Source organism: Nannobrachium achirus (genome assembly GCF_963921795.1).
Source record: "Nannobrachium achirus genome assembly, chromosome: 9".
In the NCBI taxonomy this organism is placed as follows: Eukaryota; Metazoa; Chordata; class Actinopteri; order Myctophiformes; family Myctophidae; genus Nannobrachium; species Nannobrachium achirus.
Window position 1 is genome coordinate 38,706,108 of NC_137818.1, and position 27,822 is coordinate 38,733,929.

At 41.5% G+C, this 27,822-nt stretch overlaps 2 protein-coding genes across 3 annotated transcripts in view; both read left to right on the forward strand.

Moving 5' to 3' along the window:
* Nucleotides 1-224: 224 nt before the first annotated feature.
* Nucleotides 225-6,910, forward strand: sall4 (spalt-like transcription factor 4; the record flags this gene model as incomplete). Its single annotated transcript, XM_080733500.1, has 4 exons — nucleotides 225-291; nucleotides 3,093-5,609; nucleotides 5,702-6,009; nucleotides 6,476-6,910. The coding sequence occupies 4 exons, from the start codon at nucleotides 225-227 to the stop codon at nucleotides 6,908-6,910; spliced, it is 3,327 nt and encodes a 1,108-aa protein (XP_080589626.1).
* A 2,241-nt stretch (nucleotides 6,911-9,151) lies between these two features.
* The window catches only part of atp9a (ATPase phospholipid transporting 9A), a 50,444-nt gene continuing 31,773 nt past the window's right edge, over nucleotides 9,152-27,822 (forward strand). The window contains exons 1-12 of one of the 2 annotated variants that reach the window (XM_080733332.1): nucleotides 9,152-9,271; nucleotides 9,959-10,028; nucleotides 11,462-11,606; nucleotides 20,306-20,419; nucleotides 20,569-20,677; nucleotides 22,135-22,193; nucleotides 23,189-23,240; nucleotides 24,698-24,792; nucleotides 25,495-25,575; nucleotides 25,699-25,774; nucleotides 26,919-26,995; nucleotides 27,184-27,344. In XM_080733332.1, coding sequence (XP_080589458.1) covers nucleotides 9,268-9,271; nucleotides 9,959-10,028; nucleotides 11,462-11,606; nucleotides 20,306-20,419; nucleotides 20,569-20,677; nucleotides 22,135-22,193; nucleotides 23,189-23,240; nucleotides 24,698-24,792; nucleotides 25,495-25,575; nucleotides 25,699-25,774; nucleotides 26,919-26,995; nucleotides 27,184-27,344 — 1,043 coding nt within the window. In that variant the 5' untranslated portion in view covers nucleotides 9,152-9,267. The remainder of the gene's footprint in view (nucleotides 9,272-9,958; nucleotides 10,029-11,461; nucleotides 11,607-20,305; nucleotides 20,420-20,568; nucleotides 20,678-22,134; nucleotides 22,194-23,188; nucleotides 23,241-24,697; nucleotides 24,793-25,494; nucleotides 25,576-25,698; nucleotides 25,775-26,918; nucleotides 26,996-27,183; nucleotides 27,345-27,822) is intronic. The other variant, XM_080733333.1, reaches the window with a different exon arrangement.

The window sequence follows — 27,822 nt, forward strand, 5'->3', positions numbered from 1 at the left end:
TCTGCTTTCCTCATCAATAGGAACCCATTTGAATAATGTGTGAGCTCTTGGACTGGAGCCAATCAGCTGTCAGAGGACCATGATAAATCGCAATGCATTATTGATAATAATAATTACGTTGACATGCGCGTTTCTGCTCCAGAGGCTAATTTTCCAACCCGGAGGATTTGTAAAGAAGGGAGGAAAATCGCAGCGTTATTTCTGCAATCACCGATGGTTGCACCATGTCGAGGCGCAAGCAAGCAAAACCACAGCACCTCAACTCGGATGAGCCCGGGTCGTCACTGAATGGTGAGTTTGGAGACAGAAACGGCACAAAGTTTAGCGATGAGTTTACCCACGTCGTGCTGCAAACTTATGCATATTTTATCGAAGAGTTCGGGGCCATTTTACATTGTTCCGTCGCACTTTGACCTGTAGCCTTATGCTGACCCTCGGAACTGACCATGTTCCGAGAATAACGCACCGTGTTTTGTCTTCTGCGTGGGGCTGAAGATGAGATATTAATATCCGAACTTTGTTTCCCCCTAACGGAGTGCAGGTGGGGTCACGTTGGTTTATCAGACGGTTTGCCAGACGATTCAGACACAAATAACTTTGTTTAAAACAACTACGGGGATTTAACTTATAATTATTTTGTACCCAACGGTTTTGCACCGGTGTATAACATGCAGTTAAATTATGTGGGGGGAAGAGTTTTCACCATCAATAACCTGTTCGAGTTTAACTGTAATTAAAGCGCAACGTGGTTATGTATTTGATCGGGGAACTAGCTGTGGTGATAACTTCTGATCTGTGGGTTTTCGTTGGTTGTCTTTCAAACCTTTTTATGGACTCCAGTGTTGTTGTTTTTTTTGTTTTGTTTTTGCTTGGAAGGCTATTCGATTGAATTTGTATTTTGGTGGATGGATGCCTTTTCATTGAGTGTATTGAATGGTCGTCTAAACATTCCCAAAAAGAAAAAAGCTAAACTTTTCATGAATTAAAAACGGAATTAAATTGATTTTTTTCCCCCATAGTAGCTTAAATTCATGAAGAAATCAAATAAATTCCTTGAATTAGAACACAAATGTTTTAGAAGCAGGTCCTAGTGGAAAAAAAGACGAGTTTGGGTCCTGGGCAAACGTAAATTTCTCTTTTGGGTTTCGTGCTAAAAAAGTTTGGGAGCCACTGATCTAAAGTTATGCGCTTGCATTTCTGGTTTTCTACAAATATGACACATCTTTTACATGTTCTCCACGTTTTGTTGCTTAAATTTATGTGGACTCACGGACGGGCACGTATACAGCTATGTTGTTAGGTTTTAAACAAAGGTAACCACAACTGTGTATGAACTATGAAATGTGACTAGTGGGGAGTAAGCTGACCTAAAGGCAATAAATCCCCCAGTTTAATGCATGACTGTTTCCTTTCGTACATCTGTGGAGAGGTGGGGGATGGAGGCATGGAGCAGTGGTCTTTTTGTGGAGACAGACAGCCAGGGTGGGGGTGCGTTTGCTGTTGCCATATGCACAAGTGGTGTAAAGTAACTAGGTGCATTTACTTGAGTACAATTTTGAGGTATTTGTACTTGTACTTGCTTATTTTCAATACCTGTCTTTTACATCTGCTCCAAATATTGTACTTTTACTCCACTATTTATTTCACAACTTAAGTTACTTTTGTAGATTTATATTTTTTAACATATTTCTATATTGTAGTAGCCTATTGATACTTTTACTAAGTAAACCATTTGAGTAGGCCTACCTTTTCCACCACTGGCCATTATGCAAGCCCCTGCAATGCTCTTACACCCCAGCATTCTGAAAACGTGGACCAGTCTTAGATCAAGTTGTATATCGATCATAGAACATTTCGTTTTTTGTCATTTTGTTTTTAACTTGTTGTGTCTCAGTAAATTGAACGTGTAGTCTCACCTCGTGTCACAAACCTTTAAAGGTGATCTGATTCTGGCCATGCGCCACCAAGTGGTGATGCCCTTTCACTGCACTTCATACCCTAATCGTGGTAACTTCAGGTTTGGTGTTGGGCCCGTTTGACTATGGAGGCTAGTGGCTAGTGGGTCTCAAACTAGAAGGTCTCCCCTTAACCTTTTCAGTGTACAAATCCATTTGGTTCCATTTGTACACTGTCAAATTAATTACAGACTTGTAAGCGTCATTCCCGTAAAGGAACATGGAGAGTCCCTGAAATCCACTTTGAGAACTGGTATATTATATTTTAAGAATGCCAGTAGGCCTACAATGGACTGGTGCATGCATTGATTTAGCTCCTAAGCCAACATTAAAGTAGACTTATTTCAGCATATAGTTTAGTTTAGCACATGGTTAGGGTTTTTAGCACGGCAATGCCTGCAATAGTGTTGGTCTGTTTACAATCAGAATCGGTGCCTCTGAGATGGGCTGCAATGCAATTTGCAAGTTTTTTTTTTCTTTGGCACTTTATGACACCTTGTGTGTAATTAACAAGTCAGATTGTGACTAACACCTTTTCTGGGAGAGCATTATCATTTTGACAATGCAACTGGTTGTGTGAAATGACCCCTGGTGAGCAGATGTATGAAAATGTATCCCATTTATGACTACAAAGGCACAATGCAGTTTTTGGCTTTGCCCAGAATATGAGTGGTTTAAATGTACTTACATGAAACCCCTAGGGCTAGGCTACTAGAAAAGCTGTTGTTGTGAATTAAAGGCCTACATTCTGATCAGTAGCCTATAGCGGATAAGAATGTATTAAACGACCAATGTTGATTTAGCAGTTTGTCATGTTTATGTCAACATTAAAGGTTTATCTCTGTAGCAAATAAATGCAGTGTCTTGTTGAGGTTTTAGTGTTAACAGTAGATGGATGCCCTCTGCTGGCTCTTAAGTGCAATTGGCAAGTTCAAGTTTCAACTGTAACATGACATTCTTTAGATTCATTGCTTGGCCACATTACTTCTCAGTTAACTTGGGCATTATCCACAACCGAGGTTTGTTAAGTCCACATCATCACACCGGCATTACAGTATGTGATTTTATTAAATGAAAATGTATAGTATGCTGTGAATTTCTGTTTGTAGATTTTAATTTTTGTCATTCTGTTTTTAGGCATTGCTCCTGATGGTGAAAGCGAAGAGGCAGGGAACGAGATGAAGAGATTCAAGATGGACGAGACCAAGATCTGCAACAAGTGCTGTGCTGAGTTCTTTGATGAGGCTGAGTTTCTCCACCATGAGAAGAATTGCACTAAAGGTCAGCAAGTGGTCATCATGAATGATGGCGAAAGACATGAAGTGCCTGAGGAATATTCACAAGGTTCTCCTGATGGCCTCACCAGTGACCATGATGATGGCCAGTCCAGCAGCCATTCCCCATTGACTATCAACACGGAACTGATGGAAAGGGCGGAAGAGGAAACAAAATCGATCACAGAGGAATCAAGCCAACAGGGAGAAGTAGAGATGGCAGCGGTGCCTTTCCACACCTCGTCCAAGGTGCAAAATTCAAACGTCACCCTCGAGTCAATGCCTGCCACTAAAGTGGCTGTCACACAGCATACGTCCACCCACATATCTGCCCCCTTTTCCCAAATCACACAGCAGGCTATCCCAATGATTCTGGAACAATTGGTTTGTCTGCAGCAACAACAGCTCCAGCAGATCCAGCTCACAGAACAGATTAGAGTTCAGGTAGCTATGATGGCCCCCCAGGGTCTCCACCCGGCACTAGGGGCAGTGGTGGACCCCCTGAAAGCCCTCGGTGCCCACCTCTCTCAACAGCTCTCTGCTGCAGCAGCTCTGATTGGCAAAAGAACAGGCAGCCAGAGCCTCTCTATGGAGACCCTGAAGCAAGGAAAACTACCTCAACCCCATGGCATGCCTTCACCTCTGGGTGGAGGACCAGGCTCTGTGTCTTTTTCTAAAACGGACATTTCGAAGGACATTCCAGACCTGGCGAGCCGCCTGCCAGCACTGCTGCCCCTTTCTCCGGCAGCTATGGCTTTCCCCAATGTTTACCCCAGCCTCCAAGCAGGGGCTGAATCATTTAAGAAAGTCAAGGCAAAAAATCCTAGCCAGCCATCAGACCAAAAGAATGGTGAGTCGTTGGTAATCAGGCATAAGTGCAAGTACTGTGGGAAGACCTTTGGGAACGACAGTGCTCTTCAAATACATGTGCGCTCCCACACCGGAGAGAGGCCCTTCAAATGTAACATCTGTGGGAACCGCTTCACAACCAAAGGGAACCTCAAAGTGCATTTCCAAAGGCATAGGGATAAGTTTCCTCATATCAGAATGAACCCATATCCTGTACCAGAGCACCTTGACAATGTTCCCACAAGTAGTGGCATTCCCTATGGCATGTCCATGCCCATAGAGCTGGCCAACATGGTTGATATGAAGCCTGTACCTGATATGAAGCCCATACTAGGTCCTCCAGTTACTGGGATCCACTCATCACCCATGCCAAGTTTCAAGCCCACTTTTGAGACTTTTAGGGCTGACCCAGTCACCCAGAGACCCTCTCCATCCACAAGGGATGGGCCATCACTTTCCTCAAACATGTTTGGCCATGAGATGGGGTTGGATCAGAATCAGGATTCCAACATGAATGGACACGCCGACTCAGGAGAGCACAGCTCCGGAACAGCAAAACTCCAGCAGATGGTTGACGGCCTAAAGAGAACCAGTGACCCAAACGAATGTGTCATCTGCCATCGGATCCTCAGCTGCCAGAGCTCCTTGAAGATGCATTACCGCACGCACACAGGAGAGAGGCCCTACAAGTGTAAGATCTGTGGCCGCGCATTCTCTACCAAGGGCAACCTCAAGGCCCATTACGGAGTCCACAGGGCTAATACTCCTCTGAAAATGCAGCATTCATGCCCCATCTGTCAGAAAAAGTTCACAAATGCAGTGGTTCTACAGCAGCACATTCGCATGCATATGGGTGGGCAGATCCCCAACACCCCAGTGTCAGAAAGCCAGTATGAAACTGCTGGACCAATGGATTCCTCTGTAGCAGACGAGAAGCCCATGGATGCCAACAGTTTCAATGAAAGCATAGATGAACATGAGGCCGAGCTGGATGCAGAGCTGGATGCCGAGCTGGATTCTGAGGAGAAGATAAATGACACCTCTGATTCCCTCCCACTGTCAACGACTGAGGAGCAGCCGCAGCCGCTGCCGCAGCCTCCCCCTCCACCCATGTTTTCCAGCTTGGATGTTCTGAAGAATCTTACATCAGGACTCGCACTCTCACTGAAACGCCAGAGCAGCACAGCATCAGAGAGTGAGGGGACACCCAAAGAATCCCCCTCTGCTCCCAGGGAGCTGGAATATCAGAACGGCCGTAGTCCCGCCATCTCAGACTCGGCCATGTCCTTTCACTCCTCTTCCCCGGTGAATTTCAATATGGGAAGCAGCCTGTCAAAGTCTCCAGAATATGGAATGGCTGAGGACTTCTCCCGCAACGGCTCGAGGCCGGACTCCGACAGTGGCGCTCAAGATGGCAACGAGTCGAGTGGCGCCCTTGACTTGACGGCACCTGCTAGCTTCACTCCTAAAGCTATTAAAGAAGAACCAGGTCTGGCCTACTCTAATGGAGACTACTCTAATGGCGACTATGGTGAGTTTATGGTTTTATTTATTAAAGTATGAACAGTTGTAAGGTTGAATGTGGAATATATGTAATCTAATCACCCCCCTCTATCTCTACAGCTCCCAGTCACATGTCTTTCATGAGGATGCCTCCTCCAAGTCTGGCCGGTCTTGACATGAAGATCCCTCAAGAGAATCCCCTTGGACCCCATGGCTTGTTTGGTTCCCAGATGTGTCAGGGCGGAGGCATGTCCTCTGCTAACTCCAGTGCGGCGCGGCGATCGACTAAACAGCATTTGTGTAATTCTTGTGGGAAGAACTTCTCTTCAGCCAGTGCCTTGCAGATCCATGAGCGTACCCATACAGGGGAGAAGCCGTTTGCCTGCAACATCTGTGGCCGGGCTTTCACTACCAAGGGAAATCTCAAGGTAAGACATTTTACCCTCATACTGTTTAACTGTTTACTGTTTAACCATTTTAACATCTGACCTAAAAGAGAAATTAGACATTTGCCCGGGACAAACTAGTGAAAACCAGATTTACAAGCTCACAACATGTCGCTTTGTGCTGCATTTGGAGCTTGTAGATCGGCTATTTTCACTACTTCTTAAACATTTGTTTTCTAATTTATGGAATTTCTTCAGTTTACCTTCATGAAATTACTGAAAAAAATCATTGGGGGGAGGGGTGTTTTGAAATGATTAAACAATGAAGGAAACCAAAAAAATTGAGGGACCCATAGAAATGTGTCTGTGACCCAGCGAGTGGACCCAGTGTTTCGAAAATGACGTGGATGCTTTCCTGTTTTTAATGGGTTAAAGCAATTGGAATCCTTTTTTTTCCTTCTTTTTTTCACAGCAATGTTTTTAAAAATACTTGTTTTTGTGTTTTTAGGTACATGTTGGAACACACATGTGGAACAACACATCAAGGCGAGGCCAGCGTTTGTCTTTGGATAATCCCATGGCCCTGATGGCAATGAACTCTGAAGCAAAGATTTTGCCAGAGATGATGCAGCCCCCCAAAGAGCTTGCCACTCCACCAATTAGCTTTGACCCATCTCTGTGGAACCAGTATGCTGCTGCCTTCAGCAGTGGCCTGACCATGAAGGCCAATGAGATCTCTGTCATTCAGAGCGGCGGCATCCCACTCCCAGGGAACCTTGCTGGTGGGCCCTTGGTTGGATCTACTGGAGGCCTCATGAAGATGGATGGGTCCCACTCTAGCTTGCCAGTTACCATGGCTGAAATAGAAAAGCACAGCCCTGAAAGTGTGCCCAAATCACAATTCCCTCATTTCATGGAGGAGGGTAAAATTGCAGTTAATTAGGCTTGTGACTCGCCACACAGGTTGGCTAGTCTGTTCTGTTTTGAATGTTCAGCGGCAATGACGGGTACAATCAGTTTTCATAGTAAACCTTCACTGAGCATAATGTTTAAATTAATTGCAGTTTGTCTCCCTTCCTGATTTGAACAAATCTCAGTGTTATTTTCTTATTCAACTTGATATAACTACTGTAGTTGTATTTACTTTTTTTTTTAAATGCGGGTATTTTTGTTCTGTGTGACTTTAGTTTCATATTCAGAATTTGAATGTATAACTTACTTGAAACTGCTTTACTTCAGACTGTCTCCCTGATGTACTTTTTGAAGGATTTCTTTTACTCGAATTGTGGAGGGAAAGTTTCAGGGAGTGACTGATATTATGGACATGATGTTTTAGTGTTGATGGGAACAATAGTGTAGCTAACCATGTTTATCTGTTCATGACTACTCTTCTATTGTGCCATATTTGAACTTTATGAATTGTACAGTTTTGTAGTGTTACATGTTCTTTTGAAGAGTTCTGTCATGAAGACTCCAGTGATCTGGCAAACTTTGAATTGTTCCTTTGTCACATCAAGGCGCTCTTTCTTACCCATCTATGTTTCATAGTATGGTTTACGATATTGTCATTCATAAACTTCTTTGGTTTCTGAGCTTCAGTAGTCGCGTGACAATTTGCTAAGTGCCTAGAGTGAATTGTAAATGTTGACTTTTTTTAATGCACCATAAGATTGTAATGAAGGTTCCGTTTGTGATACTTCAATATGTTGTACCGTGTAGCGTTAAAAGTTTTCATCGTAGTTGTCCATCCCAGTTTACAAGAATCTATTTAAAGTTTTCAGCTCCTTGTACTGCTGAAGACTCACTTTGGATTGCTGAATTCTGAAGGCTACAAACTTCCCAAATGTTTTCATACCTGCACTTTATTTCTTATTTTGGTAAGATAACTTTTTCTTTTTTTGGGGGGGTGGGGGGGGCTGGGTGTTACATTTCATATTTCTTGCTTTTGTTATAACCATGACGGTCATACTGGAAGAGGGCAAATAAACAATGTTGTAATTTTCTTTACTCCTAATATGTTCTTTGAAGTTTTGATAACTAATGTACAACTTCTCTCTATTATTACAAAGCTGTACTCTTAGGTTTGTTTAATTCTGACATTTTTCTACATTCTTGTATCAACTGTTTGTACTATTTATATTGTAATATGGAGTTTTGGAAGGGTAAATTTCTACCTCGTCTAGATTTTAGTTTTTCCTTGAGCCTTCCTAATCTCAGTGCCCTGTACATTCTCCAATACATTGAGTATGTGATTGCTTATCTCATTCTCAACCTGCTGAGTTGGATCGTACTGAATGTACCACTGGACACTTTACACATCTCAGAATGGTCAGAATAGTTATAGGCTCCTACTGTACATTCCCCATTGATGTGCATTTACCAAGTTGTGCCTTCAAAATGTGTCAGAACTGCTTTAAAGTTGTCTCCTACAATTCAAGAAAGTGAGCCCTTTTGGCTTGTTTACAGTGTAAATGTTTCAATTTTTGTTTCTTCACCTAAATGTTTTGGTTTTTTGAAAAATAAAATCAGGGTGGCTTTTCAAATGTGTTTGCATTTAATGTTTTATGCTGTTTATTTTAATCATAGATCCTGCCAGTGTGTTTGGTTCAGTCTTGAAAATATTTGGTACCTTAAAGCCTAATGTTTCCATGCTGGCTTGATCTTAATATTTGCATCATCCCTGATTTCCCTCAAGTCTCCTTCAGAGTGGAAATTTCTGATCTCCAATACTGGCTATCCGATGACTTGTTTAGTCTATTATCCCATTATCAATTTGCATCCTCAATGAAACACATTTGCATCCACAACTAAAGTATGATGACCTAATTGTCTTTCCACAATCTTAAGTCAACTAGCCGTTTTGGGTAAAGGAGAGCTGCCTGCAGTGTCTCTGCAGGCCTCTGGACATGATCACATCATAGATAATCGTGGGGAACAAAGCTAGTTGGCCTATTAGGGTATCACAATTAATTGGGAACGGGAATTAATGACCCCTTGAGAATGCAAGAGCTAATACAATGTAAACTGTTACGCTAAATAATAAATGCATTACACGCCCTCATCATGTTTTCACTGGAAAGACTCAGTGAATAGTTGCCCTGGTTACTCTCGCCCTGCTGTCGCCTAGCAGAACCAGACAGGCAGACAATCCAAAGAGTGACAGAACAGCCTCCGCCCAGAACACAGACAGCGAGGTGACTGAGAGCCCGCAGCTTCGACCGTCCGGAGCTGCAGGAATGACGGACAATATTCCGCTACAGCCCGTGAGACGCCAGAAAAGACACGACAGTAAACATAGGAATGGGTAAGGGGCGTTGAATGTAGAATAGAACATAGGTCTAAATAACAAAGCAATCACTTGGCAGATGCGACTACGTTATGCTCGTCCGCTAATGCCGATGACACTTGTTTACAGAAGCGCGGTGGCTCGGCACTGTCCCACTATTACTACTGAGCGATGTCGCGTTTTATTGATAAACAATGCTACTGCTGATCGCTGTGGTTCAGTTATAAACGCGTTGATATTGATGTTTCCATTCATTATGGCTAAAACGCTACAGCGCCAGAAGACATCCTTGTTCCGGTTGCTGCTATCGAATCGGAGCAAGTGCAATTGACGCCCATGCCAATATTTGCTCTGTTGGCTAGAAGAGGACTGGCCTAATGTTAGTAGGCTACCGAATAGGCCACAATGTTAGTTTAACTACCGTTTCCAAAAAATGTATCTGTGGGGTGTCGTTATGAATAATCGTATGATTACTGTAATAACTCGCACAAGAGCAGGCCTTTTGATGATGGAGAAACACCTAGCTGCTAGTCACGACAAGTAGGCTAGCGGCCAATAGACATGATGATGACACACACATGAGAAACGCACTTGTTATTACTAGTGGATAGGTATTCAAACGCCAAAACATATATTATCATGGAACTGTACAAAAAGAGCCATGCTGATTTGTTTTGTTTTTGTTTTTAATGTGTCTTTAAATAGGTAAGAGAGGCCCTGCATCCAATTCACCTGCCTCAGAGTTGGACTTAGGCTACATTAGTATGGTGCATAAGTATGTTATTTCAGATATGTGATTGCAATGTTATACTTATAGGATATGTAGATCTGTAGCCTATGCCTTTAAGTTCATGTACGGAAGCCTTCACTAGAGAGTATTACACTAGACAAACATGCAAAACCTGAATCCCTGGAGTGCAATAATGGCCTGCCTTGTGCAGTGTCATCTCTGACGTGCACAATCATCCTCTGTGTGGGACATGTGTCTTGAAGACCATATTTGTAGACCTTTGTTTCAAACAGTATTTAGTCAGTGAGCAGTGTGTTGTTTCATTGTTTGTCCAAGGCTACAGAATAATGTAACAAGAAACACCACAAAGACAGAAACAGTTCTGTTTTAAGTAACGATTCCTTTCTTACAGTGGTGGAAGACGTACTCATTTGTTACTTCACTATGTATTAATACTCAAATTAAAGTCCTGTATTCAAATCATAGAGTAAAAGTAGGCTACCAAAGAATTAGCATATCCTTTTCTCCAAAAAATAGCAGATCCACAATCTCACAATATGTTGCAACACATTGTGAGATTGTAGATTGGCTAGATTTTACTAAGTAAAGTAACAATAATACCTCACCAGTGCAGTACTTAGTTACTTTCCACCACTTCTTCCTTATAAAAAATAGAATAGTAATGTTTTAAACATGGTTTATAGGTTTGCAATCAGTATTTGATAGATCAGGAAGTAAGGCAAGTATTGGAATCACTGCATCATATGAGGTCACCGGCCTCTAACTAAAATGGAATGTTTGGGTAGGGTGGAGGAACTGGAAGGCCTAAATGAAGTTAATATTTATTCTCTGTGTTCAATCTATTGTTCAGCTATGTCTGCTCATGTGAGTTTGTAGCTTCATTAAGCAACACATTAACAACAAGACGTCTGCTTTTTGGTTTAAATTGGGAAAGAAATTAGAGATGTCTTCTCTAATCGATATATTTTCGAAACAAAATCAATGGAGCTTGCACAAAAACAAATTTCACCTACACCTTTAAAGTAAACCTGTGATGTGACAATAAAGGTTTCTGATTATAGACGTCAGAAAAGGCTGACGTATACTTTTGAAGAATTAACTATATTCCCTGGCCCTGTTACAGATCATGCAGATCGGTACACAGTATCTCTGTAGCCATTAAACGAAACGGGTATTTCTTACATTGATGCTCCTACATATTATCATGCAAGCACCAGTTAAAGTTACTTTCCATCCCTCATATACTGTGTGCACAGTGCACATCCCATAACATCATTTCGGAGCTCATATCTTTGAATGGGTAAGGGCTAGTTATGATATATCAAACAAAATATTAGACCTTTTTTATTATCTGATCCTGTTTCTTGTTAATGCAATGACACTATACTATAGTCCCACTCACATAGTTGTAAAACAAAGAGCAATCTTTATGAAATTATTTTGCCATACTTTCCCAGGTGCTGCCCGTGGTCGAGATGCTGTGGCATGGGGGACTTCCGTCCCCGCACTGTGTGGCTGGGCCACCCAGAAAAGAGGGAGCAGAGGTACCCCAGGAACGTCATTAACAACCAGAAGTACAACTTCTTCACCTTCCTGCCTGGGGTGAGTGTCAGTCAGGGGTCACTCCCCTACACCCCCCTCCCTCTCTCTGTGTGTCTCTCTCTCTCTCTCTCTCTCTCTCTCTCTCTCTCTCTCTCTCTCTCTCTCTCTCTCTCTCTCACTTTAAAGCAAGGGTCTTCAACGTTTTTCAGGCCAAGGACCTCTTAGCTCAACTTTGATGATGGAGAGGGCCACTTATATTTCCATCTTCACTCCAGATAGCTGGGGAAAATCTGGTGAAGTTCGTGCACTTGGTGCAAAGTTTTTGATTTTTGGTATGGTGTTAGGTATGGGTATAAGGTTTTCAAAAACCATCGCAAACAAATTGGGCTCGCCCCCTAGTGGTCTGTTTGCAATTAATCAAATATTCGATACATCAGTATATGGTTCAAACCCCAAATAATTGATGGAAGAGATTTTTCAATGGATTCTGTTACTATTGGGTATCTTATATTTACAATTGGCTTAAGGCCGCAGCCCACTTTGGCACAGGGCACAGGACACAGGGCAGCCCACAGTCAACGGACACAGGACAGTCAACGGACTTTGAGACACGCCCACACTCGAGCATAGGCACAGGGCACAGGGCAGTCCACAGTCAACGGACTTCACAGAGAGAGACGCACACTTTGGGGGGGGGGGGGGGGAAATGCACAGAGAGAGACGCACACATCACCAATACGTTTTATTTCTTATTTTTTTCAAAACTTTTTTTTATCCTAATTTTTTTTTCTCAAAAATGTTTTTTCTCAAAAAACTTTTTTTCTCAAAAATGTTTTTTTCTCAAATTTTTTTTTCTCAAACATTTTTTTTTCTCAAAAATTTTTTTTTCTCAAATTTTTTTTTTCTCAAACATTTTTTTTTCTCAAAAAATGTTTTTCTCAAAAAAGTTTTTTTTCACTTTTTTTTTTTTTTTTTTACTTTTTTTTTTTTTAACTAGATGTGAGCGGGCCGAAGGCCCGCAAACCTCTAGTGATAAACAACATACTAAAAATTCAGGGAAAAATATCTACCGGAAAGGCACCATTTTCAAGATGGCGTCCATGATGGCTGCCGGGAGCTGAAAATGCCTATAAACTGTGTTTTAATGTGTAAAAATTCATAATAAATCTGCACTTGGTGAAGAGTTTTTGGTTTTTGGTATGGTGTTAGGTATGGGTATAAGGTTTTCAAAAACCATCGCAAACAAGTTGGGCTCGCCCCCTAGTGATCTGTTTGCAATTAATACAATAGTAGATCTGTCAGTATATGGTTGAAACCCCAACTAATTGATAAAAGAGATTTTTCAATGGATTCTGTTACTATTGGGTATGATAAACAACATACTAAAAGTTTAGGAAAAAATAACTACCGGAAAGCCATCATTTTCAAGATGGCGTCCACGATGGCTGCCGGGAGCTAAAAATGCCTATTTAATGTGTAAAAATTCATATAAAATATGCACTTGGTGAAGAGTTTTTGAATTTCGGCATGGTGTTAGGTATGGGTATAAGGTTTTCAAAAACCATCGCAAACAAGTTGGGCTCGCCCCCTAGTGGTCTGTTTGCAATGAATCAAATATTAGATAGGTCAGTTAGATATTGTAGACCACTAGCCTGGGATCGCTTCCAATTTCGGGCTTTTGATCCGGTCGGGAGCGGATGACGTCCCACGTCATTTTGTATTCAAAACGGACTACAATTTGGCCGGAACTACCGACCGGAATCAGTTTTAACCTGGTTTTGCGCATGCGCTCACTGGGATAAAACTGATTCCGGTCGGTAGTTCCGGCCAAAGTGTAGTCCGTTTTGAATACAAAATGACGTAAGATATCATCCGGTCTAGACCGGATCAGACGACCTGTTTAGTAAACGAATACCAGGCTTTCTCTCAGGAAAGCCTGGTGAGGCGAGGTTAGTAGACCACTAGGGGGTGAGCCCAACTTGTTTGCGATAAACCTTATACCCATACCTAACACCATGTCAAAATTTAAAAGCTAGTTACCAAGTGCATATTTTATATGAATTTTTACCCATTAAATAGGCATTTTTAGCTCCCGGCAGCCATCGTGGACGCCATCTTGAAAATGATGGCTTTCCGGTAGTTATTTTTTCCTAAACTTATACTATGTTGTTTATCATACCCAATAGTAACAGAATCCATTGAAAAATCTCTTTTATCAATTATTTGGGGTTTCAACCATATACTGACAGATCTACTATTGAATTAATTGCAAACAGACCACTAGGGGGCGAGCCCAACTTGTTTGCGATGGTTTTTGAAAACCTGGCTTATACCCATACCTAACACCATACCAAAAATCAAAAACTCTTCACCAAGTGCAGATTTATTATGAATTTTTACACATTAAAACCCAGTTTATAGGCATTTTCAGCTCCCGGCAGCCATCGTGGACGCCATCTTGAAAATGGTGCCTTTCCGGTAGTTATTATTTTTTTAGTATGTTGTTTATCATACCCAATAGTAACAGAATCCATTGAAAAATCTCTTTTATCAATTATTTGGGGTTTCAACCATATACTGATGTATCGAATATTTGATTCATTGCAAACAGACCACTAGGGGGCGAGCCCAACTTGTTTGCGATGGTTTTTGAAAACCTCATACCCATATCTAACACCATACCAAAAATCAAAAACTTTGCACCAAGTGCACGAAATTGATGATTTTTGACCAGATTTGCCCCAGCTAAGAGGGCCACAATACATATTGCTACATCCTACTTTGTCACTCTAGTATCTCATACAAAAGAAGCAAAAATAGCAGATCTACAAGCTCAAAACGCACCGCGCTGCGATGCGTTTTGAGCTTGTAGATCGGCTATTTTTGCTTCTTTTGAATTGGAATCCTGAATTATTTTTTGTTATTTTTGAATTGGAATTCTGAATAATTTTTTGTTATTTTTTAATTAGAATCCTGAAATGTAACATTTTTATTTAATTCAAACGCATTTAGTTATATACTCATGTTAACTTTATGTACCTAAATACAAATACATTAAACATAAAAAAAGACATTTTATTACTACTATACTAGTCATTAAGCTACGAATATAGTAGCAGGTCATGTTTGGAAATGAAACAGCTGAAATCAATAACATATCAGTATTCCAGTATCAAACTGCGGGCAGCTTTAAGTGAAGGTGAGGGCCGCATGTGGCCCCCGGCCCTGGGCCGCCAGTTGCCCATGTATGCCTTAGCTGAAAGAGAGATGAAGCATGGACCCACTCTACATATTGTATGAAATTGTGATGCAGAATAAACCTTAATAGATAGTGTCATAGACTTGTCTGACAGCACTATCATCAGTGTTGGATTCACGTTAATGTGTATTTTCAGAAGTTAAACCACTTAAACCGTCAATACTTAGTAAACCTGACCTTTGTACTCGGTCTGCTCTTTTTTCCCTCTACATCAAACCTCTTTGCCAAAAATAGCTCACAACAAGCTCACAACGCAAGCCAGGGATACGTAAACATTGGCATATTCTTTGAAATGATCAACGTGGCTTTCACCCTTGCACATGAAAATCCTCTGTTAATTTAAACTCTGAAAGTGTACAAATGGAACCGTACAGATCAATTTGGCTCCATTCATATAATGACTAGATGACTATTAAGACTAGACTTTTAGCCTTGTTGCACTCATATCTCACCCTGAATGAGAATGTTTGCTAAATGCCTATAATGCAATATGAGATTGTTGGCATACCTCTGGATGCTTGGAAACATGGCCCCTGGTGACACTTGTCACTAGACGTGACTGCTGTCATCAGAGCATACCAGCAGTCATTTTGTGACAAATGCTCAGTGGTCTGCTGCTTCTGCAATGCTACAGGTTCTTTGAGGACATATCTGTAGGCAGAGCTTGCTGTGATTTTATACTGTAGATCCCACAATGCAGTAATTGTCTCCACCAGCCGAAGGCATGGGGGAGAGTATGTTTTCCCCTTCGTCCGTCCGTGTGTCCGTCCGTGCGTGCGTGCGTGCATGCGTCTTTGTGTCCTCGCAGTTTGTGTGCACCTAATCTCAGTCGCCGTTGGCCCGGTCGCTGCCAAAGTGAGCACACACATTCCCTGGATGCCAATCTAGAACCTCTGCCCTAAATTTTTCAAATGGGCCTTTTCTAGCGCCACCTAGTGGTCGATGTTTGCAAAACACATTTCTGTGCACTACTCTTACAGATTTTGTCCAAAAATCCTACAAATCGGTAAGCAGTATCTCGACAGTCATGTGATCGACACGGATCTGTCCGATTTTGCATATTCCATCCTGATTGGCTAAGATTGGCTTCCAAAGTTTGTAGGATTGAGCCGTTTTGAACAAAATACCTTAAATCCCAAACGCAAAGTGCAATTATCATGAAATCGCGCACACACGTTCCCACTAGGTCGAGGAAGAAATGCCACTTCAAATTTTTGAAATCAGCCTCATGGTGGCGCTATAACAGGCCGATTTGTGGTTTTACCTATAACTCCACCGATCAGTTTCAAACTTTGTAAGCGCACTCCCTAGAGGCCAAGGAAAAACCCTTTCTCTGCATTTTTCACACCAGCCTTTTATAGCGCCACCAGTAGGCCGACTTATGTAAAACACAATTTCTCTGATTATTCCTTGAGATTTTATCCAAAAATCATGCAAATCGGTACACAGTATCTCTATAGTCATGTGATCAAGTCCGATCCGTCTGATATTTCATATTCCATCCTAATTGGCTAATATTGGCTTCCAAAGTTTGCAGGATTGCTCAGTTTTTGAACAAAATGCTTCAAATCATCAACGCAGCTTGCGATTACCGTGAAATTTGCCACACATATTCCCACTATGTCAAGGAACAAATGCTACCCTTTTCACGTTGGCCTGTTATAGCGCCACCAGCAGGTAGACTTTAGCAAAACACATTTTTGGAACACAATGCCTCAAATCATGCATGCAGCGTCCGATTGCCATGAAAGGTCTAAGGTGAAGAACATATGCCAGCCTTTTTATTTTTCATTTTATTTATTGTCTCCACCAGCCGAAGGCATGGTGAGAGTATGTTTTCCCCTCCGTCCGTCCGTCCGTCCGTCCGTCCGTGCTGCGTCCGTGTGTGTGTGTGTGTGTGTGTGTGTGTGTGTGTGCGTCCGTCCGTCCGTCTGTTACCACCTAATCTCAGTCGCCGTTGGGCCGGTCGCTGCCAAAATGAGCACACATACTCCCTGGATGCCAATTCAGAACCTCTGCCCGACATTTTTCAAATGGGCTTCTTCTAGCGCCACCATGAGGCCGGTGTTCGCAAAACACATTTCTGTACACTACTCTTACAGATTTTGTCCAAAAATCTTACAAATCAGTAGGCAGTATCTCGACAGCCATGTGATCGACACGGATCTGTCCGATTTTGCATATTCCATCCTGATTGGCTAAGATTGGCTTCCAAAGTTTGTAGGATTGAGCCGTTTTGAACAAAATGCCTCAAATCACAAACGCAAAGTGCAATTATCATGAAATCGCACACACACATTCCCACTAGGCAGAGGAAGAAATGACACTTAATTTTTTTTAAATCAGCCTCATGGTGGCGCTATAACAGGCCGATTTGTGGTTTTACCTATAACTCCACCGATCAGTTTCAAACTTTGTAAGCGCACTCCCTAGAGGCCAAGGAAAAACCCTTTCCCTGCATTTTTCACATCGGCCTTTTATAGCGCCACCTTTGGGCCAACTTATGTAAAACACATTTTTGGATATTACTCCTTCAGATTTTCTCCAAAAATAACTCAAATCAGTACACAGTATCTCTATAGTCATGTGATCAAGTCTGATCCGTCTGATATTTCATATTCCATCCTGATTGGCTAATATTCGCTTCCAAAGTTTGCAGGATTGCTCTGTTTTTGAACAAAATGCCTCAAATCATCAACGCAGCTTGCGATTACCGTGAAATTTGCCACACATATTCCCACTATGTCAAGGAACAAATGCTTTTCACATTGGCCTGTTATAGCGCCACCAGCAGGTAGACTTTAGCAAAACACATTTTTGGAACACAATGCTTCAAATCATGCATGCAGTGTCCGATTGCCATGAAAGGTCTAAGGTGAAGAACATATGCCACCCTTTTTACATTGGCCTATTATACAGTAGCACCACCAGGACGCCTGGCCTGGTGGAGACCTGTGCTCGTTTATGTTATGAGTCATAAGTGTTGTTGTTCTGTACCTTTGACATTTTCACATTCATAGTGGATTTATATCCACTTGTGTTATCTAGGATTGTATCCTAGATAACTGGTAATATAATAAACTGCAATCTGTCGAGGTGCCAACTTGCGCCTCACGTACAAGCAGGCCACACATGGCCTACTTGTGTGCAAGCAGAGCATGCCATGAAGTGTGCGCTGCTGGCCTCATTGGATGTTAACAAAGTCATTACCAAGAACGCTCTTACAGTATATACCAAATTCTGCTAACATCACATTCACCAGTGGCATCACCAGGAATGCCGGCTGTTAATGATGAGACACCGACATACATACTGTACATACATTCCCAGAATCCCAGCCATTTCAGGGCCACGGTCTTCACAAAAGGGGACATCTGCATGCCCAACCGATTACAGTACTTGCGCACTCTGCTTGCGCAGGTAATAACACTAATGATAAACTTATATTGGTGTGGTTGCCCACTCTATAGTACTAGTGCTACTTTATTTCTTTCTAGATAAACTTTTAGCCAATGAGGAAGCAGCATTCTCAGTGACGTCACCTTTGTAGAGGATTGGTCAAGCTTCACATGACATTCTTGCTATGCTATCCAGACTATAAATAGGCAACCACACTTGCAATTTCCCAGAATTTCATCTTCCTAGTTTATGTAGCACCTTTACAAAAACAGGGTTTACAAAGTACTTTACAAAATCTGTGTCTAAGATCATTTAAAAATCAAGAAATTAAAATAAAATGTAAAACAGGAAAAAGACAAAATACATTTTTAGGGGAGGCTTAGATAACACACTTATCCAGTCAGATCAAGTCATTCGAAAATGTACAATACATAATGGCCAGAGCCTGACCGATATATATTTTTTTTTTACGACATCGGTATCTGCTCTACTGATGGCAAAGGATCACCTAGGAACAGCCAAAAAGGCAGCTTCTGAGGATTTCTAAAATGTTTGTGGTTCTATAAGCAGATGAATTGAAACAAAACAGTGTTGGGCAAAATATGTCTGATGGACAGTATGTTAACTTCTCATTATTTAAAAACACAAACAATGACCCCCCAGTCTGAACTTTAAGTACTGTAGGCCAAACTGGTTCAACATAAAAACCAATAGTGTCAAATACAAGCCAAGTTTTTTTGTTTAGTTTTTTCTTTTTCTTGCAGAGTAAATGTCATAACTAAATTGTGGAAAATAAGCAATGTACAGACATTTTTAGACAATGTGTTGTTGACCACATGCTGTCTTGCGTTTACATCACCATGAGCCCATCCCCAAAAATGCATGAAAGTTCAAAGTGTGACCGAGGTTGTAGATCTCCTATATAAGCTTGGACAGAGGTTACCAAGTAATAGTTTCTTACCCTCATGCTTTACATAATGGATTTGTTTCCCTCTCAAAATCTTGAGAGGCTTTTTTGTAATTTGTATATGAAGCCAGACATTAAAAGTATCTCAGTTTTGTTTGGGAGAAACGAAGAGACAAGTGACCTTGCCATTTGCATGGCAAATTGCAATTGCTTTAGTCTACTTAAATTAATATCAAGAATCTCCTTTCAGTTTAAGTTTCAGATAATATATTGCAGGTAATGTGTAGTAGGGAAGAAGAGTAGGAAGAAGGAAAATCAGCCGCAGTAGCTGCAGTATGAGAACGCATAAGCATTCCCTTTATAGTAATCTTGCACCTCAGTTCTAATTAATTTCAGTTGCAATGTTGCATGACAGTTAAATTATGAATAACTTTGGTGTAAAATGTTTTTGCTGTTTGCATGCTGGGCCATATAAGTGTATTAACACTTTTTGTATCAATATCTTTGAACATTTTATGGAATCTGACAATTTACTGAAGGAAAATAAACTACTATCCGACATTTTATTCAAGTGAGGAATATAGAATGTATGCCATGCTTGGATTGACTTTGGTCTCTTCTAATATTCTGTGGTGTACACAGCGAAATCATCAATGTTAATTTATCCATTTGCAATTCAGAGGCTTGTAGTTGTGAGTTAAATGAGGACCGAAGATTTGAGCATTGAAGATTTGACTATAGTTGCGTTTCCATAAAGCCGTTTTTTGCGCATTAAGGCTTTTGCGCATAAATCTTTTTATGGAAACACTTCAAAATTCGAATAAACTTTCATTATTCGCCAAAACATTGATGCGCTTGGAGGAGGTGGATTTTGAGGCTTTATCGCAAAAAACGTAATGCCCATTAGTGAATGGAAACACTAAAGCGAATTATGTTATGAATTGCATTAAACTCACGGGAAGGTCTGGTGGGGTTACCAACACGTTCAAAGTTGTGCTCAAAAGTAAAACCATTCGTCATTATTATTCTCCATTCCGTGACGGCGTCGCGTGCACAGAACTGCCGAGAACAGCAGACCTCCAAGCTCACATCGCATCCGCAACAAGCTGTGATGAAGTTATAGCCATGAATCCTTGCATGCTTTAAGAAAATAAACTCGTTCTGTGTTTAACTATCATTGTTGTGTGTTCACAGGTGCTGTTCAATCAGTTCAAGTACTTCTTCAACCTGTACTTTTTGCTCTTGGCCTGCTCTCAGTTTGTCAACGAGCTTCGGTTGGGTGCCCTCTACACTTACTGGGTCCCCTTGGTATGTTATGTCACAAACACTGTAACTAGCACACTTTAGTTGTATAGTATAGCAACGTGTTTGTTACTGTGCCATTTTGAAGAAAACAGATTTTTAAGAAAATGAATAATTTAGAGAAATGTAATTAATAGTTGTTTTGCTTTCTCTAGGGCATTGTCTTGACTATTACGATTATAAGAGAGGCAGTTGAAGAGATAAGATGTTACCTCCGAGATAAAGAAGTGAATTCACAGATTTATAGCAAGCTTTCCACAAGAGGTAAGAATACTGACACCTGAATTCTCTTTTTAGTTAGTATCTGAAACGTGGTGTTTTGTTTTCTTTCAGCATTAGTATCTATTAACTGTAGGAAGTTGGTCCTGTTAAAACTTATTGGGGCTAGGGGAAATGTGGAGTAATTGAAAGCAGAAATGTAAAAGTGTACATGAGAAGGCTTGGAATAAAGTGCTACTAGCAATAAAAAGCAGGAGACCTCTTGTGGTTTCCATCACTTTGCCCCTTTGATGTGGCAGCTTGTTTTACCCATAAACACAATGACTGGTTGCCTCCATGATAGTGGCCCCCGGTGCACGGGGGTCTGTGGTTTATGGAAACTCTGTGAGGTAAAACGGCTGTGAGTTCTGTTATGAGGAAGGTAAGAATCTAGTTTGCATAATGTTTTGATGAAGCTACATTATCACGACAGTCTGCTTGATCAGATGGATGCCATAATTAATAAATTACACTAGATGCATAAGTGTAACTTGTACCACTTTTTCATTCTTGATAGTCTGCCACCTATCAATTTAGACTGGTTTTCAATCATATATTGTGCAATAGCTTGATCAGTTTGGAGTGTATCGGCATGCCTCATCTCAACTAACAATTCTGTTATTTGCAGGTCCCTATTCTCCCTAATATCTTTTCATGTATTTTGTTAGTGGAACAGAATACTATGGGAAGTTTGGTGAAGCTAATGCATAGCAATATTAATGTGCTTTAATGTCTTGCATATGCAAAACCCAGAGGTCACAGCAGAGGTCATGGGTCGGTGACCCCTGCCAAACAATTTTGCCAGCTCATTCCAAATGGAATGAGAGAAAAGGCTCAACTCCCCCAGCATTCTTTCAAATCTGCATGGAAAATTACTTTCCCCAAATTTCAATGGGGTGACTGGAGGGGCATGTTGAACAACAGCTCACTCTGCTTTGTTACCAAGAGGAGACGAGTAGAAAACAAAATGCATTTTGCATGGCCATTGGGAGGTGGGAGAGTATAGTGATTGTGTGTTAAGCCCTATTTCAAAAAATAGCCAATCAACAAGTTCTCTACGCGTTGCACTGCAAAGCGTTGTGAATTTGTAGATCTGTTATAGATCTATAGATGACTGTTTGTGAAAAGAATTGAACATTTCCACCTATAACGACATGCCTAATACGGATGCCAGTTTGAAAGTGGTTAATGTTGTCTTTGAATGACATTAATGGTAACAGGATGTTTCACAGTCATAAACTCCCTTAAAACACACGTTGAACGTTTACATGGATGGTTTGGATTTTTACTTTGTACTGTCTGTCTGCATTCACTCAGAATCAGATTGGAATGTCCACTGAGTGATTGATAGCGTTGAATCTCAGATGTTTCTATTCTTCAGCTTGCCTTCACCCAATGAAATGCATAGAATATCAATCTAGATCATTCAATATCCATTCATTTTATTTAATATTATCTTTCAGGCACCGTGAAGGTTAAAAGCAGTGGGATCCAAGTTGGAGACCTTATAATTGTAGAAAAGGTTTGTATGTTGCATAGTTTATATTTGAGTCATTCATATCTCTAAATAGTCCTGTTTCCTTTTATATGACAAAGCATAATGCATGCCTTGTTAATCTTCTGTGCTGGACTGGTGACTGAGGTGAAGGGAGTTAGTAAAGATTTTGTAATCTTGTGATCAATTCTTAGCTTCGGTCTGTCAAATTCAATGCATACGCAACTGACACAATGTTATATACCTATAATTGGATCCCAAACACAAATTAAATTATGTACCATTTATTGATACGATGTCTTTTTTACTTGAAAGCGAACAGTATTCAATTGTTTAAAAGACGTAATTAAGCCCACCTTTGGTGGCATTTGGCTTCAGCTATCTGTCTCCTTGCAATCTTGTAGACTGGATTCTCTAAAGTCTTTGTACATGAAATATGAGATGTGAGTCTTGTCTTCAGTTTCCAACTGGGGACTCCTTTCGGAATCACTCACTTCAACAGAGCTGAAGGAAAGGTCACACATGTTACTGCTCCACACATTTCACTCACATGAGTGAGTGATTCAGAGTTTGCTGAATTAAAATGATAAGATATGGAAGCCAGCTTAAAATTAATGACAGACAAAACAAAAGCCCGGCTTTTTGCAAATTACCTCAACTCAAGAGCCATAATACGTCTTTATTAAGACCATCGACCACTTAACAATAATCCATGCCCAGTCCAATGTTTGGAAATCTGTCAAGATGAATCGGAGGGGTTATTCATCTTCCAATAATTCTATGTAGCTGAGGGACTGGGTCAGGCAGAGTGTAAAACCTGGTCAGGGTCCTGTTCAGGCCATGGCGGGATGATTTGCAGGAGAGCTTATTATTTTGACTGGCTGCATGCAGGTAAAGTGGCACATGAAAAGCTCAAAGTCCTGCTTCCCTGCTTTCTTCAGTTAAAGAGCAGAAGAGGAGGCAAAGTGCAGGACCAGGATGTCATACTGAAGTCATGTTTTTCTTTCTGTCTTTCTGCGTAGAACCAACGCGTCCCTGCTGACATGATCTTTTTAAGGACTTCTGAAAGAAATGGTAAACATCTGCTGGTCATTCATCCAGATCTCCACAACAGGCTAGTTGGGCTGGCTGGGGGAAATGGCCTGTTTAAAAGGGCGCTGAGGTGCAGGGATTAGCCCAGAGCCAGGACAGGAAGTCCTACAATGTCTAAATTGTAATTGGGTCCAGTACTAAGTTATCGCTCAAAGTGTGGTGTGCAGTGTGATGGTGATGATGGGTGTGGTCAGACGAACATTGGCTTTTCTTTTCTTTTCCTCTGTGCCGTATAGTGAGGCTAATTTTGTCTTTCAAATGATAAGATAATGAAAAGTAAAATCAAGACAGGTAAAACTAAATATAGAATGCAAAGAGAAAACACCAGACCATCAGGCCAAGATGCCTCATTGGAATAAACAAATGTGGATCAGAAGATTTGTTGGCCGAAGACACGAATGTGGTGCAGTGTTCATTTGCACATATACAAAAAGCACTCATGTCCAATCCGAAATAGCAACCTCTCACAACAAACAAAAGGCGCAGCAAAACAAACAAACAAAAGAATCTCCATCTTACATTCCCGGTTGCTTTGCTTAAGACTTCTAGCTTTTCAATCAGGTGGCAGCTTGATGCCTGTTGTCGTTACCTCTTCCTGTTGGGGGAAGAAAAACAACAGCTTTGTTTTACTGGAAATAGTGCTTGGTTATCTCTCTTCCATGTGGAGGCCATTAGGTCAATTATGAAGAGTTTAGGCCAGGACTGGGAGTTGTGGGCAGGATGAAGCATGCAGACTGGTGGGGGGATGGGCAAGGCTGGATTCCTCTCAACTTTTTACTCCCAAATGGATCCCCAACAGTAGCATGCAACTGAAAGCCATTCATAGGAAGGGCCTAGTCCAAGGGTCTTCAACAGGGGGTCCACAGAGATACTACAGGGGGTCCTCCAAATCTTTGAGTAATAGAAACTTTTTTCTTCTTTTTTATATTAACCACTTGAACCCTAGTGTCGATATTCTGAGAATTTTAGCCAAAAATAGCTGATCTACAAGCTCACAACGCCTCGCAGCGCGAGGCATTTTGAGCTTGTAGATCGGCTATTTTCGGTAAAGAGGTTTGGTGTAGAGGGGGAAAAAGAAAAATCTGAAAACAGAAATTGACATGAATCCAAAACACACTGTTTGTTTTCTGTCAAACAATGAAACTATGGAATCTCTGAAAAGGTTGTGGGGGTCCCTGCTTCATCTCTCTCTCAACTAAGGGGTCCTTGGCCTGAAAACGTTGAAGACCCCTGGCCTAGTCATTTGTGACTACATTGCACATGTCAGGTTATTTGTTTGCCAATTAAACTACAAGCATTAGCATGTTGTATAGGTAGAATATTACTAGGGCTATCCCTTATCTATAATGCAAATTCCATGGATTGTGAGCTACAAGACAATGTAGCAGTGCCCCCTGGAGGTGATGTGTAGCAGCTGCTGCCCCCCTCTCTTCTTTCAGGCTCTTGTTTCCTGAGGACTGACCAGCTGGATGGAGAGACAGACTGGAAACTACGCCTCCCAGTGGCCTGCACGCAGAGACTGCCCACTGCAGCAGTGAGTCCCAACATAGTAGGGCTGGGAAATGAACCAACATTATCAAATAATTGCATTTGTTTTTCTCTTCTGTTCTCATTATATCAAAAAATGTATTAATTGAACAATTCGAATAATCTCTTTGGTTGAGGTCAACCCTAGTACTGTTACACACGTTACACACGTTACAAGATGGCGTTTGCCGAAACGCGTTGGTGTTTTTTAATGTTCTAGCCCAGTGTTTCTCAAAGTGGATTCCAGGGACTCTGTGGGTTCCTAGGGGGGTCTAAATTGACCCATAGAAGTCTGTAACTCTGACAGTGTACAGTGTAACTCTGACAGTGTACAAATGGAACCATTTGTACACTGTCGGAGTTAAGGGGAGACCTCGAGATTTGAAAGTTTGAGAAACACTGTTCTAGCCCGTTGCCCAAATAAAGGCTTTTTATTTCTGAATCCACCTGAGTTCTGGATTTTTGTGCCTCTGTGGCACATTTTCCTTTTTTGCTCATTGTATTCCCTTTCATGAGCACCGGTGGTTTGAGGAATTCCAGTAGTGCCACTGCTATCTTCTTTCTTCTAGTACTGTTATGTTTACTATAACTTTGGTAACACTGTCTATGAAGCCAGTGTCTATAATGCATTATAAACATACTTCTAATGCATTATAATCTGCGTATGCGTCATAAACGACACCTAAATCACGTTGTCATTGCCTCACAGGATCTCCTCCAGATCAGATCGTATGTGTATGCTGAGGAACCAAACATCGATATCCACAATTTTATCGGTACTTTCACCAGGGTGAGTTCTCGCAGATGAAATATTCCTATTTCATAACTACCTGTACTTTTTGACTGACAGTATTTTCTTGTTTAGTTACGATCCCTCACACAGTGTATTTGTACGTCGCCTTATCTTTTATAGGAAGATGGAGACCCTCCAGTCAATGAGAGTCTGAGCATTGAAAACACGCTGTGGGCCAGCACCGTCATCGCCTCTGGTAAATATCTGACTGAGCACTGAGCAGTGGTAAAGAGGAAGTAATCAGGACCATACCCCAATCTTTGAAGCCTTCGCACTTAGTTTCGCGTGGCCAGACTGTTGCCTCCCACAATTTGCAAATGCTCCCGTCATACAGTCTGGGGAACGGGGCTCTGATCATGAGTAAGCGATAAAGCGGATGTGAAGCCTCTTCTCCACTTCCGGTTTGTCGTGCACATTCTCCACTTCTGTTTTGTCGTGCACATTTATCCTATCATCTACTAGGGCATTCACCAAATATTCGAATATTCGAATATCAAAGTCACTATTCGACGTTGTTCACCGAAGTCGAATATTTGCTTTTTTTTCCTCTTTAAAAAATATATACCGGTAGTTTATAAAGCTTGGCGAGATAGGAAGTCATAAGAATGAGTTGTCAGTGGTTATCAAACCTTTTTAGGCCGTGATCCCCAGAATGACATATTTGAACTGGGGACCCCCACCCTGACAAGCACTTGGAATTGTAGGTATTACATTTAATGTGACTCGGTTCCGCAGATAAACACTACACGACACTGCACCACTCCACACCACACCACATGTAGACATACTGTGTAGTGTAGTGTAGTGTGTACTGCTTTGCCTGATTTCAGGGCAAAATCTGTAGGAGCAGTGTCCAAAAATGCCAGGAGTGTGTGTGCAAAGTTTGGCATGGATAGCGCAACAGTGGCGGAGATATGAGTAGGGGAAAAGTGTGACGTGACGTGACGTGACGTGACGTGACGTGACTGACAGACTTTTTGTCCTATAATAGCCATGTCAGTGGAAAAGGGGCTTAAGAGATTTGGTCGTTTAGAATTGCCCAAGGGCCACAGGGCCAGATATATCTATAATAGCAATATTGTAAACACGCATACTTCCTTCATGGAAGAGATGGTTCTGCTTTAACCTGTGTGAAACATATGTTAGTCATTAAGTGATTGCAAATCTGTATCATATATTTCAACTGTCGTTTTGAGTTTGAAAACATCCTCTCACCTCAAGAGTTTAAGTCTGGGAAACATCCTATCAAGACCGGTGGGGTGGGGGTGTGTGTGTGTGTGGGGGGGGGGGGGGGCGTTCTCTTTTAGCCTGAGGTGATTTGTATTTCTTTCTCTCTCCAGGCACCGTGGTGGGGGTGGTGATTTACACGGGCAAAGAGCTGCGAAGTGTTATGAACACCTCCAACCCCAAGCACAAGGTGCAGTTGTGTGTGTGAACCACAATATGAAGGCCTGCCTTCAATTATTCCTCATATAGTTGACTGTGAAGTATATATAGATATTAAGTACATTCACTTAACTTGTATTGAGAACGGTGACGTTAATTTGATTGACCGTTGTTGAGAGTTTTGTCCCTGATTATGTCCACCTTTGTGGCCTGTGCTAGGTGGGTTTGTTTGACCTGGAAGTGAACTGTTTAACCAAGATCCTGTTTGGAGCTCTATTGGTGGTCTCTCTGGTCATGGTGGCCCTGCAGCACTTCGCCGGCCGCTGGTACCTGCAGATCTTCCGCTTCCTGCTGCTGTTCTCCAACATCGTGCCAATCAGGTGGGAATCATCTCTTACAGCAGGGGTCCTCGACCTTTTCAGGCCGCGACCCCCAAAAGAATCATATTTTAACCGGGGACCTCCCCACCCCCCATCCTGACGAGCACTAAGAGCTGAGGCATTATATTTTGTATAACACGGTTCTATTGTGAAAATAGTCGATCTACATGCTCACAACGCCTCGCGTTGCGAGGCGTTGTGAGCATGTAGAACGTCTTTTTTCACAATTTCTGCCTCTAATATTTGACAATTTGGCCAATGTTTAATTTGCCATTTTAGAGGTATTAAAAAGTCCTTAAATTGTCACTTTAGAAATGTGCATATACCCTCTATACACTTAAACTTTATGTTGGTTTGTTAATTAACTGTTGAGTGAGAAAACAATTTTGCAAGTGATCCGGGCAAACATAATCTAGACAGCGATAGCGTAAAACAACCCATTTGGTGCTTTTAGCCCCTTTCACACCAAAGCCTTTTC